This window comes from Lipotes vexillifer, unplaced genomic scaffold (assembly GCF_000442215.2).
Source record: "Lipotes vexillifer unplaced genomic scaffold, Lipotes_vexillifer_v1.1 scaffold40, whole genome shotgun sequence".
Taxonomy (NCBI): domain Eukaryota; kingdom Metazoa; phylum Chordata; class Mammalia; order Artiodactyla; family Lipotidae; genus Lipotes; species Lipotes vexillifer.
In genome coordinates, this window is record NW_006771578.1 from 2,945,190 (window position 1) to 2,957,833 (window position 12,644).

General features: G+C 39.1%; 1 protein-coding gene across 1 annotated transcript in view; it reads left to right on the forward strand.

Moving 5' to 3' along the window:
* The window catches only part of GK5 (glycerol kinase 5), an 80,093-nt gene that overhangs the window by 34,186 nt on the left and 33,263 nt on the right, over nucleotides 1-12,644 (forward strand). The window contains exons 4-5 of the mRNA XM_007446953.1: nucleotides 7,140-7,233; nucleotides 11,689-11,820. Of these exons, the coding sequence (XP_007447015.1) occupies nucleotides 7,140-7,233; nucleotides 11,689-11,820 (226 nt within the window). The remainder of the gene's footprint in view (nucleotides 1-7,139; nucleotides 7,234-11,688; nucleotides 11,821-12,644) is intronic.

Sequence of the window (12,644 nt, forward strand, 5' to 3'; positions counted from 1 at the left end):
AAAAAAAAAAAAAAAAAAAAAAGAAAGCAATACTAAATAAATAAATAACTACATTGATGAACGTAGTGAATGTAATTTTCATGAATGATTGGGAATCTAAATTGCATTTGAATTGTATGTAGTTGAGACAGTAGGAAGTGATATGGAAACTCTAAAGGGCTTAGTTGGGTGGGGAGGTATTGTGGGTCAAAGATGGGGAGATTTAAGCAAGTTTAGAGAAGACAGTTGCAGGAATGTTTGCGAAATGAAGTGATAGAAGAGACAGGAAGGCATGGATAAAGAGAGTACAGGTGGAGGTGCCAGGCTTAGACTTGGAGAGGGAAAGCTTCTCCTCTGACCCAAGAGTGAGATGCACCATCGCTGTAGGTGTAGCTGGAGGAGTAGAGAGTTGAGGAAAGTCATTCCCTGTGTCCTTTACTTCCCTTGAGAAACAGGAGGCAAGTGATGGCCTAGGGCTTGAGAAATCTAGTGAAAAGTTAGATGTGCCATTGGTGGGGAATGGAGAGGAAACTAATTAGGGACAAGGGAGAGACTTTCATCATTTTAAGTGACTTTGAGAGAGCAAATGAGCTTGTATCTCATAGGTATGGTACCAATTCACAAGGCTATGGGACTTTCCTCCAACTCCTCTCAATGGTTCTGACATTGAAAGTGAACCCAGAAGAAAGTTAGATTAATCCCAGATTAGGTATTGAAAAGGTACATAGTTAACTTGTAAGTCAAGGAGTAGAGAGTGACATCACCAAAATAGTGGAGTGGGAAGCTATAGGGGTTGGTCCCTCCACCAAAGCAACTGTTGATTTGGAGAGATTGGAATAAGCTCTTTCAGAACTCTGGAACCTGATCCGACCTTATAACAGCTAGGGGACTGCTGGATAAAGGTAGAGGCTGCTATCCTTGGGTAAGAGAGGACATGTGCAAACCAGCCACCAGCCTCCATTCTTCAGCCCTACTGCACATGTGGGGAAAGCGGCCCACATTCCAGGAATGAGGGCTGAGAACTTTGTCCTACAAAAATGTGGGCCTATGTACTTTGGTAGATTTTGCAATGCCCTGCAGAATTGGCACAGATGCTTACCTAGGTTCTGGCCCTCTCAGCTGCAGTTGCTTCCTTTGGCAGCGTCTGTTGGAAGATTTAAAGGGCCAGTATCTTTTGGGGGTTTGCAAGACCACACATTTTAGAAAATGTTTGTCAGATCACTAGCCGATCACAGAGAAAACATAACAGACGTTTCAGAAACTTCAGCGACCTCACACCAACGAGGAATACATACTTTGCCAAAGTAGTTTGGAAAAGTCACAAATTGACAGCTCCAGCCCTCAGCCAGGAAGAAATGGCAATCCCTGAGGAGTGGGAAACCAGATTTCTAGAGTTATTACACTTATTTTCAAAGGAATAAAACTTTAAAAAATCTCACTTACCTGAGTTAAGTAATTATTCAACTTAAGGAATGTTTGAATTTATCTGTTAAAAACTGAAATTAAACATTAAGGTATAATATTACACATTATAAAAACTGTATAGGGCTTCCCTGGTGGCGCAGTGGTTGAGAGTCCACCTGCCGATGCAGGGGACACGGGTTCGTGTCCCGGTCTGGGAGGATCCCACATGCCGCGGAGCGGCTGGGCCCGTGAGCCATGGCCGCTGAGCCTGCGTGTCCGGAGCCTGTGCTCCGCAACGGGAGAGGCCACAGCAGTGAGAGGCCCATGTACAGAAAAAAACAAACAAACAAAAACAAAAAACAAAACCAAAAACTGTATAAAACCATACAGTTCAGAATTCATGCCTTTCCTTAAAACCTTTTCAACTCCGTTAATTACTCTGTCTTTCCTGTAAACAGCACCTCCCAGTATTCAGCCTCACAAGTTATTAAAGCAAGGTGCATTTTTATACCTTAATCTAACAAAAAGAAAAATCAATGTGTGTGAGATTATGGCAGATTTGTTTCACTCATGCATTACTCTCATATTCTATAATATATTCATGTTTGCTTGCATCTAAAATTAATGTCTCCAAATACTTATTAAGGAAAACTGTTGTTCTAAACACTGCCCATGCACCATCTGGAAGGGGCAGCCTAGCTGAGAAGGCATTTAACTGTGTGGCAGTAAAAGTGTTAAAACAGTCAATATGCAGTATTGATTATAAGAGCAAATATTGCAGGTTTCATCACATTTGAGGAGCTGGAAAATTGTCTTACTCTTTGACTTAGTAATCTCACACTTAGGAGCGAAGGAGATTTGGGGGAAATAACTCAACAGCAGTGCCTCAAAACGTAACCTTTGGAAATAGGGTCATTGCAGATGTAATTATTTAAATTAGGATGAGATCATAATGCAGGATGAGGTGGCCTCCTCATCAAATATGATTGGTTTCCTCATATGAAGACTGCCATGTGAAGACAGACACAGGGAGAACACCGTGTGGAGGAGGAAAGATTGCTGCAGACTACCAGATCCTCCCAGGCAAGGGAGGATCCCCTTGCAGGTTTCAGAGGGAGGACAGCCCTGCTAAGTCCATGATTTTGGACTTCCAGCCTCCAGAACCGTGAGACAATACATTGCTATTGTTTTAGTCACCCAACTTGTGACCTTTGTTATGGCAATCCAAGGAAACTAATACGGTGGTCACTTGGTTTTATACCAGGGAGCCATGACCAGACAATAGGGAAACTGGCTCACCTTGAGGCCCTGTGTAAGCCAGAAGTACATCCTTACCTTTATGGTCAGTTGGTTTTCAACAAAGACACCAAGACAATTCATTGGGGAAAGAACAGTCTCTTCAACAAATAATGCTGACAAAACTGGACATCCGCTTGCAAAAGGAAGAAGTTGGACTCTTACCATAAACCACATACAAAAATTAACTTAAAACAATGGATCAAACACTGACTTTAAAACAGAAAACTATAAAACTCTTAGAAGAAAACAGAGGAAATCTTCATTACTGTGGATTTAGCAATGACTTTTTTAAAAAACTTATTAGTTTATTTTATTTTTGGCTGCGTCAGGTCTTCATTGCTGCCCCGTGGGCTTTCTCTAGTTACAGCGAGTGGCGGCTACGCTTCGTTGCAGTCTCATTGCCGTGGCTTCTCGTTGTGGAGCACGGGCTCTAGGAGCACAGGCTTCAGTAGTTGTGGTTCACAGGCTCGAAGAGTGCAGGCTCAGTAGTTGTGGCTTGTGGGCTCCAGAGCGCAGGCTCAGTAGTTGTGGTTCATGGGGCCAGCTGCTCAGCAGCATGTGGCATCCTCCCAGACCAGGGCTCAAACCTGCGTCTCCCACATTGGCAGACAGATTCCCAACCACTGCGCCACCAGGGAAGCCCCAGCAATGATTTCTTAAATGATATCAAAAGTACAGCTAACAGGGACTTCCCTGGCAGTCCAGTGGTTGGGATTTTGTGCTTCCAAAGAAGGGGGCGCGGGTTCAATCCCTGGTTGGGGAACTAAGATTCCGCATGCCGCATGGCCAAAATAAGATTTTTTTAAAAAAAGAAAAAGTGCAGCTAACAAATGAAAAAAATAGGTAAGTTGAATTTTATCAAAATTAAAAACTTTTGTGCATTCAAGAATACTATCAAGATATTTTCTTCTACTTAGGATGAGTAATTTTTCTTTAGTTTTCTTAGCTATTGGAACTGTCCAAAGTAGAAACTGAGAAGAGCCCTAAATTTAATACAGAATAATAAGAAATAAAGTCATGCTGAAATTATTTTGACATAACGTATAATTTGCATTTTAAAAATGTCTGAGGGCTTCCCTGATGGCGCAGTGGTAGAGAGTCTGCCTGCCGATGCAGGGGACACGGGTTTGTGCCCCGGTCCGGGAGGATCCCGCATGCCGCAGGGCGGCTGGGCCCGTGAGCCATGGCCGCTGAGCCTGTGCGTCTGGAGCCTGTGCTCCACAACGGGAGAGGCCACAACAGTGAGAGGCCCGCGTACTGCAAAAAAAAAAAAGTCTGAAAAAATTTATAGCCATTGATATCTTAAATCTACAGTTAGATATCTGAAAACTGACTGAAGCATGTAATATGGAAAGTATGTGTCTTGGCATGTTTGGTTTGTAATTTAAGATGGAGGACTAAAACAACAGGAGAGGAACTTCCCTGTGGCACAGTGGTTAAGAATCCACCTACCAGTGCAGGGGACACAGGTTCGAGACCCAGTTTGGGAAGATCCCACATGCTGCGGAGCAGCTAAGCCAGTGTGCCACAACTGCTGATCCTGTGCTCTGGAGCCCGCAAGCCACAACTACTGAGCCCACGTGCCTAAAGCCCGTGCTCAACAAGAGAAGCCACCACAGTGAGAAGCCTGCGCACCACAACGAATAGTAGACCCCGCTTGTTGCAACTAGAGAAAGCCCGCGTGCAGCAACGAAGACCCAACGCAACCAAAAATAATTAAATTAAAATAAATAAATAGATAAATTTATTAAAAAATAACAATAGGAGAATCACTTCTCTGATTTGTAGTAACGATAATCGTGATCGTTTGGATCACTAAAGGAAAAAGATGTACCATGTTCATGATATATGTGAATGCTGTGATCCCATTAATAAAGGTGAAAAACAGAAAGAAAAAAAAAAAAGGACACTTTAAAGTAAGTGAAAACTCATAAAATGGAAGAAAATATTTGCAAATCATATGTTTGATAAAGAATTAATATCCAGAGAATATAAATAACTGACAGCTCAGCAACAACAGCAAAGCCTAAACCTAATTCATAAATGGACAAAGGGTTTAAATAGTATTCAAATGGTCAACTAGCATATGAAAAGATGCTCAATATCATTAGTCATTGGGGAAATGCAAATCAAAACCACAATGAGATACCACTTCACATCTCCCAGGATGGCTATAATTTTTAAAATGTAAACAAGTGTTGGTGAGGATATGGAAAAATTGGAACTCTTATATACTGGTTGCTGGAATGTCAAATGGTGCAGCCGCTGTGGAAAATGGTTTGGCAGTTCCTCAGAAACTAAACATAGGGGACTTCCCTGGTGGCGCAATGGTTGAGAGTCCGCCTGCCAATGCAGGGGACACAGGTTTGAACCCTGGTCCGGGAAGATCCTACATGCCGCAGAGCAACTAAGCCCATGCGCCACAACTGCTGAGCCCACGTGCTGCAACTACTGAAGCCCATGAGCCTAGAGCCCGTGCTCCACAACAAGAGAAGCCAGCACAATGAGAAACCCTCGCACCACAGCAAAGAGTAGCCCCCGCTCTCCACAACTAGAGAAAGCCCACATGCAGCAATGAAGACCCAATGCAGCCAAAAATAAATGAATAAATAAGAAACTAAACACAGAATTATCATATGACCCAGCAATTCTAATCCTAGGTATATACCCAAAGGAATTGAAAACAGGGACTCAGATATTTGTACAGCAGTGTTTATAGCAGCATTATTTACAGTAGTAAGAAGGTGGAAACAGCCCAAGTGTTTGGAAATAGTGCTGATGGTTACACAACATTAATGCCACTGTACTGTGCACTTAAAAATGGTTGAAATGGTAAATTTTATGTTATGTATATTTTACCACAATTTAAAAAATAGAGAGTCAAGGGATAGAGAGTGTATGAAGGCAAGTTATTAAAGTAATAGACCATATAAGTAAGCCTAGTAGGAAAGTAAGCCTAGGAGGGCTTGGTAAGAAGGAAAGGGAAGGTTTGAGGGATTAAAGGATGCAGTAAGTCTGAAGGGAAGGTATTTAGGGAGTAAGATTGGGAGAATTGAAATAATAGCAAGAAGTATTGACTGATATATTAGAATGTTAGGATTTCTTTTTCTTTTTCTTTTTGGTTAATTTGCCTTATTTATTTATTTTTTAGCAAATTGGGATTGCAATATATGTAAAGTTTTTATCCTGATTTTTTTCCCTTTAATATTATACTGTGGGCATTTCCCTATCATTAACCTGTTGTTTTGTGTGTTTCAGGTGTATAGCAAAGTGATAGAATTTCGTGGTAGAATGTTTCTAGGTGATAGAGTTGAGGATGTGACCATGGGTGAGGACTGCTTAAAAAGAGTGGGAAATGACAGTCTTGGGAATTGAACGTGGTCACAGTCATATAGGAGGAGGCCTGGAGGGAGCACAGAAGGCCAGCCTGGGCTAGATGTTGAAGCTGAGTGGATGGCAGTGGTTGATGTGTAGGAGCCTCAAAGGAAAAAGGGTTTATTTCTACTCTATTTCTTAGTGCTGTGCTTTTATTGTAGTATCAACCCAGAGTTTGTTGAATTTCTTTCTCTTGGACAAATTTTGGGAAGCCTGGGTAGGTTGCCAGTCAGGGGCTCAACCAGTCCTAAAGTTGAGAGGTATAAAACAGGCTCAGGTGTTTCCCTGGTGGTGCAGTGGTTAAAAATCAGCCTGCCAATGCAGGGGACACAGCTTTGAGCCCTGGTCCGGGAAGATCCCACATGCCACGGAGCAACTAAGCCCATGCGCCACAACTACTGAGCCTGTGCTCTAGACCCCGCGAGCCACAACTACTGAGCCCACATGCCACAACTACTGAAGCCCGCATGCCACAACTACTGAAGCCCACGCACCTGGAGCCCATGCTCTGCAAAAAGAGAAGCCATCACAATGAGAAGCCTGTGCAGCACAACGAAGAATAGCCCCCGCTTGCTGCAACTAGAGAAAGCCTATGTGCAGCAACAAAGACCCAACGCAGCCAAAAATAAATAAACTAATAAAGAAAAAAAAACAGGCTCAGGCTACATTTTAGCTGTTCTGCAGGTCCAGAAGTTTTTTATCTGATTGTGTATATTAAGATAAGTACAATGAAAAGAGAAAGTATTGGCTTCCTTATCTTGCTTTTAAAATTGTATAAGCAAGTCTTTGAAGGCTTTTCATCAGTTTTGTTTTTGGAAGTGTATACATTGTAATGCTTCAAAAAATATATTTTGGATAGAATCTGATCTAAAATGTTTTACTGTACATCATATAATTGTTACAAAGTGTGTTCAATTTATCAAATCAAAGAGAAGAAGGCATTCAGAAAGCCCCAATTAATTAAATCATATGTTGAAATTACAGTTTGGCTTCTAATTTTGTTTTCTCTTGTGACATATCTTTTATATAATATAGTCCCTAATTTATATTGAGTCTCAAAATACTGTTTCCATTTTTCTTAGGAAAACGGGAAAGCATTTCCACAACTTCATTAGTTGGCAAGACCTAAGAGCTATTGAACTTGTAAAATCTTGGAATAGTTCTCTTTTAATGAAGGTAATCTTTTTCTTATGTTCAGTGATTTGGATGTTACTGTTTTTTCCTGTAAATGTCCTTTAGCCGTAGGCAGAATTGTATCATCTACTGATGATGTCTTAGGACATTAAGCAGAGAATACACACATGCACACTCCCCACCCCAGTGAAATTTAATAGTAGTCACCCAAGAGCGTGCTGGTGGACCGAAGTCCTTAACAGCTGCACATCAGGAACTGCTGAGGAGGTTTGGGGTGGACCAGAGGTTCACAAGTTAGTGAGAATTCATTTCCATTCCTGGAGAAATCGAAAAAATACGGACTATGTCCAGAAAAGATACAGACTATGTCCAGGTTTTATCATCTTTTGCTATAAAAATGGTTAATGGATGTTGAGATAGATAACTAGCTGACTGCCACAAGCTTTCACCATGATGCCTGGCAAATGATGCTGCTGATGACTTCAGTGACAGCCGTAGTAGCATCTCACTCCGAAGTGTGAGACTACCGAGTTAAAGAGCGAGACAATTTTCCAGCTCCTCAAATATGTTGAAACCTGCAATATTTGGTCTTACAATCAATATTGCATATTGATTGTTTTAATGCTTCTAATGCCGTACAGTTAAATGCCTTCTCAGTTAGGCTGCCCCTGCCAGGTGGTGCATGGGGAGTGTCTGCAGCATCAGTTTTCCTTGATAAGTGTTCGGAGACATTAATTTTATATGAAAACAAACTTGAATACATTATAGAATATGACAGCAATGCATGAGTGAAACAAATCTGCCATAGGCTCACCCACAATGATTTTTTTTGTTAGTTTGATATATAAAAATGCACCTTGCTTTAATAACTTGTGAGGCTGAATACTGAGAGGTGCTGTTTATGGGAAAGATGGAGTAAGAGAGTTGAAAGTGGTTTTAAGGAAATATTGTGAACTTTGAATGATATAATTTAAAATTATACTATTTATAATGTGCAGTGTTATACTTTAATATATAATTTTAGTTTTTAATAGGTCAAGTCATTAGATGTTCCTTAAGTTAGTGAGGTGTTTAATAAAACTTTTATTCCTTTTAAAATAAATTGTGAAAACATTTATTTCTGTAGTGTAAGCCCCAGATCTCAAATCGTGATGAAAAACTGACATGAAGCACAAAACTGAGCATTTAAAGCACTTGTCTACTTGATATTGAACAGGTATATGATATAAGTTTTGTCCTCTCTTAGCAGAGAAATGCACATAAACAGACTCATGGAGTTTAGCACACAAAATTGCAGAGCTGGTCCTGCCAGTGAAGGAACCCTACCCTATGATCATCCTTTTCCAGATGCTTATGGTCTGTTGACTCAGGTTCTTGGAAATGTTTAGGGAGGATGTGCCAGAGCGGGCACCAAGGTCATGCGTTTAGCCAAGGCTACCCGCAGGCAAAGTGGTGAAGTAATTGGGGCGTGGTGGCAATCTCCTGGCACCACAGTTTCCTCCAGTCACGCCAGGAACCCATGCTTCCTCTCACTGTTCCGATTCTTGCCTGTTGGTCGCTAAGGCTTCTCTTTGCTTTTAGCATAAAAGTCCCAACTTCTTACCAGAGTTTGACCCTGTCCCCAGCTCTGACCCCTTCCCAGACCCCTCTCTCCCTGAAGTTGCCAAGGATTAGGCTCCAGCTTTGTCAGCCCTCAAGCCCTTTCTTACCTGAAGGCCCTCGTATCTGCAAGGGGCTCTCTCTGCCACCATGGCTGGATCCTTCTCATCCTTCAGGGCCCAGCCTCACCATCACCTCCTCTGTGGGAGCCCTTCTCTGCCATCCTATTCATAGTAGCACTCCTCACCCCCACAATCCGATCTCTATTACTGTCCTTTATTTCTTTCACAGCACTCATCAAATTTCAGAGACTCTGAGATGTACATTTCTTAATTGAAGTTTTAATTGAGGTCATTGTAGATTCACATGTAGTTGTAAGAAATAATAGAGATCACTTACAGGCTTTGCAGTTTCTCCCAGTGGTAACATTTTACAAAACTATAGCATAATGTTACAACCAGGATATTGACATTAATATAATCCATAGATCTTATTCAGATTTCCCCAGTTTTACTTGTACTCACTTCCATCTGTAGGTATGTGTATGTGTTTTAGTTTCTGTACAGTTTTTTCCATATGTTCACATATCTGTCACCGCAAGGATGATGAACAGATGCAGAACTGTTCCATCGCTACAAGGATCCCTCCCTCATGTTGCTTTTCATAACCACATCCACTGCTCTCCTGTGTACCTCCCCACCCTCTCCCATCCCTAGCTCCTTGCAACCACTAATCTGTCCTCCATTACACATTTTTCTCATTTCAAAAATGTTACATATGTGGAATCATGCAGCATAAAACATGTTTTTGATTTGCTTTTTTCACTTAGTATGATTATCTGGAGAATGCAGGTTGTTACATGTATCAATAGCTTGTTTCCTCTGTATTGCTGAGTTGTATTCAGTGGTACAGATGTACCACCTGTTGAGGGACATCTGTGCTAATTCCAGTTTGGGGCTATGACAAATAAAGCTGTTATGAACATTTGTTTATGGAATTTTATGTGAACATAAGTTTTCATTTCTCTGAGATAAATCATCCCAAGAGGATGATTGCTAGGTTATAGGGTAACTGCATGTTTTATTTTATAAGAAACTGCCATACTTTTTCCCCAAGTGGCTGTACCATTTGCATTCCCACCAGCAATGTATGAGTTATAAGACATACATTTTTTTTTTCCAATTTTGAAAAGGATGATTTTTAACTAGGATACATTTTTTAATCATCAGGGGTTTTTTGGTCATTTTAACCATAAATTATATCTTACAATTATGTCATAATTTAACTAGCAGGATTTTTTTCTTTTTTGCTAGTACGTTAAATAGTGGTTCATCTTACAACCAGTGTCTTCTTAGATTATCTCATATATTGATTTGGTTACGTATTTGTCTGTCTCTTCCCACTAGAATGTAAATTTCAAGAAGGCAGGGATTCTGCCTCTTGTTCACTCTGTTTTCTCAGGACCTAGCGCACCTCTTGGTACATGGAAGGTACTCAATAAATATTTGTTAAATATATGAACAAAAGTGTTCCTCGTTCATATGTTGACTAAAAGTGCAGGTATTAGAACTCTTAGTACTTTTTGTGTACCCCTGCCAAAGTATCTGCATTTTAACAGAAGATCCCTGAAGGATCCTAAATCTAAGTTTTTATACAGAAAAGTATAGTTGCTTATGGAAGAAGAACTCATTTCAGTTCGAAATGTTTCTTAACATATAACACATCAGAAGACGGATTCTGGGTGTTCACCTTAAATACTTTAAAAAAGTCTTACATTTAATAAGTAATGTAAAATATAAGGAAGTGCAGAAGGTTTGAGTACTGAACAGGGTGAAAAGGAGGGTACAGACTTTCAGTTATAACGATGAATAAGGTCTGGGGATCTATGCATAATATGGTGACTAGTTCATAATACTGTATCGTATAACTGAAATTTGCTAAGGGAGTAGAGCATAAAGGTTTTCACCAGAAGGAAAAAAAGGTGAAAAAAATTAAAATGAGCCTCATTGTTAAAAAAAAAAAAAAAGGACAAAACTGAAATGTAGAGAGAACTGAGTCTACACATTTCTTGATGGATGCATCATGCTAAAAATGAAAGAAAAATAAATTTATTTCTATTTTAAATAAATAAACCAAAATCTTTCCATTTATTTTGGGGAGGGGTGGGAATAATAGGAAAAAATGCATAAAGTAGGTTAAATTCTCTATAAATGAATGTTTTGTAAAACATCAGTTTCAGAAGTTAAATTGTCCATCTGCATCCTTCTAGTTAGGTAGCAGGATAAGGGTTTATTTTGTTGTGGTTTTTTGGGGGTTTTTTAGTATGTCTTACAAACCTTAAAATTCAAGGCTAGTTTTCTGTATAAGGCTTTTTTTTTTTTTTTCAGTTAAAGGTTTTGCATACAAAGAAGTACATTGAAAACTGTATGTTTCGTCTTCAATCATTAGATAAATATAAATAGTATTAAATAAAATCTCTTATCCCAAATTTTAAGCACTTAATGTGTAGGGGAGCTTCCCTCTGGGTTAATACTAACTTGATTAAAAATATATTTCTAATAAAAAAATAACCTTCTCCCTTGACTCTCTACCTTTACTTCCATAGTTAAAAATAGGTAAAGAGGTAGAAAATAGTTATTTTAAAAAGACTTTTATGAGTACTTGAGCCTCTAGTGTTTGCTAAAGAAGTTCATAGTAGATGTGTCACATTTCATATTTTAGAATGCAAATTGTCCTCTTAGGGTGCTTTGCTTGATCTCCTTAAGTGCTGAGAACACTTTATAAGTAGTTAAATAAATTGTTTACTATTGGGTTTGTTTGCATGTGTATGAAATTTAATATAGAAACATCAAACACCATTAAATGCATTTTCCTAAAATATCTTTTTTTAAAAAATAGCTCATACACAGTTCCTGCCGAGTGCTGCACTTTTTAACTAGAAGTAAACGATTTTTAGCAGCCAGTTTGTTCACTTTCACAACCCAGCATGTTTCTTTGAGATTGGCCTGGATTTTGCAGAACCTGACTGAGGTAAGGAAAGTGTGTGTGTGTGTGTGTGCGCGTGTGTGTGTGTCTAGATTATAGGGATGAAAAAAATGCAAGGAATAAAGATAATAATTTGCTTATTTGAGGGAAAATTAAGTGTCCACCACATTGGGATGGAAGACAAGGAATCCTTACTCAGTTTGTTTTTTTAAAACCTTTTTATTGTGAGTCATGGCACATATAGAAAAGTGAACAAAACAAAAATGTACCACTCAGTGATATTTTGTGGAGCAAATATCTGTGTAACACTACTCGAATCAAGAACTAGAACACTGTGGCACTATGTATTACATTTTCTTTCCACTTTTACAATTTACATATTTATTCCTCAACACTACACTTTAGCTTTCTTTGCCTGAATATTTTTAAATTTTGTAAACGGAATCATACAGTGCTTATTCTTTTGTGTCTGACTCCGTTTGCTTAACATTATATTTGTGAAATATGACCAAATTGTATGTAAATTAATTTCCGTATATTTTCATTGCTATTTAGTGTTCAGTATATGATTTGACATAGTTTATCCATTTATCCATTTTGTTCATGTACATTTGAGTTATTTCCAAATGTACATTTTGGGCCATTATGAATAATGCTATGTAAATGCTGTATCTATACATGGGAATGGAATTTTTAGGGCATGGATGTATATATATATTTTCACCTTTAGTGGATAATATCAAACATTTTTCCACAGTTTTTGACAATTTACACACCCCTCATCAGCGAAGGAGGGAATTTATAATTTCATTTACCATCATAATTGATATTATCAGTCTTTTTTTTTTTTTTTTTTTTTTTTTTTTGGG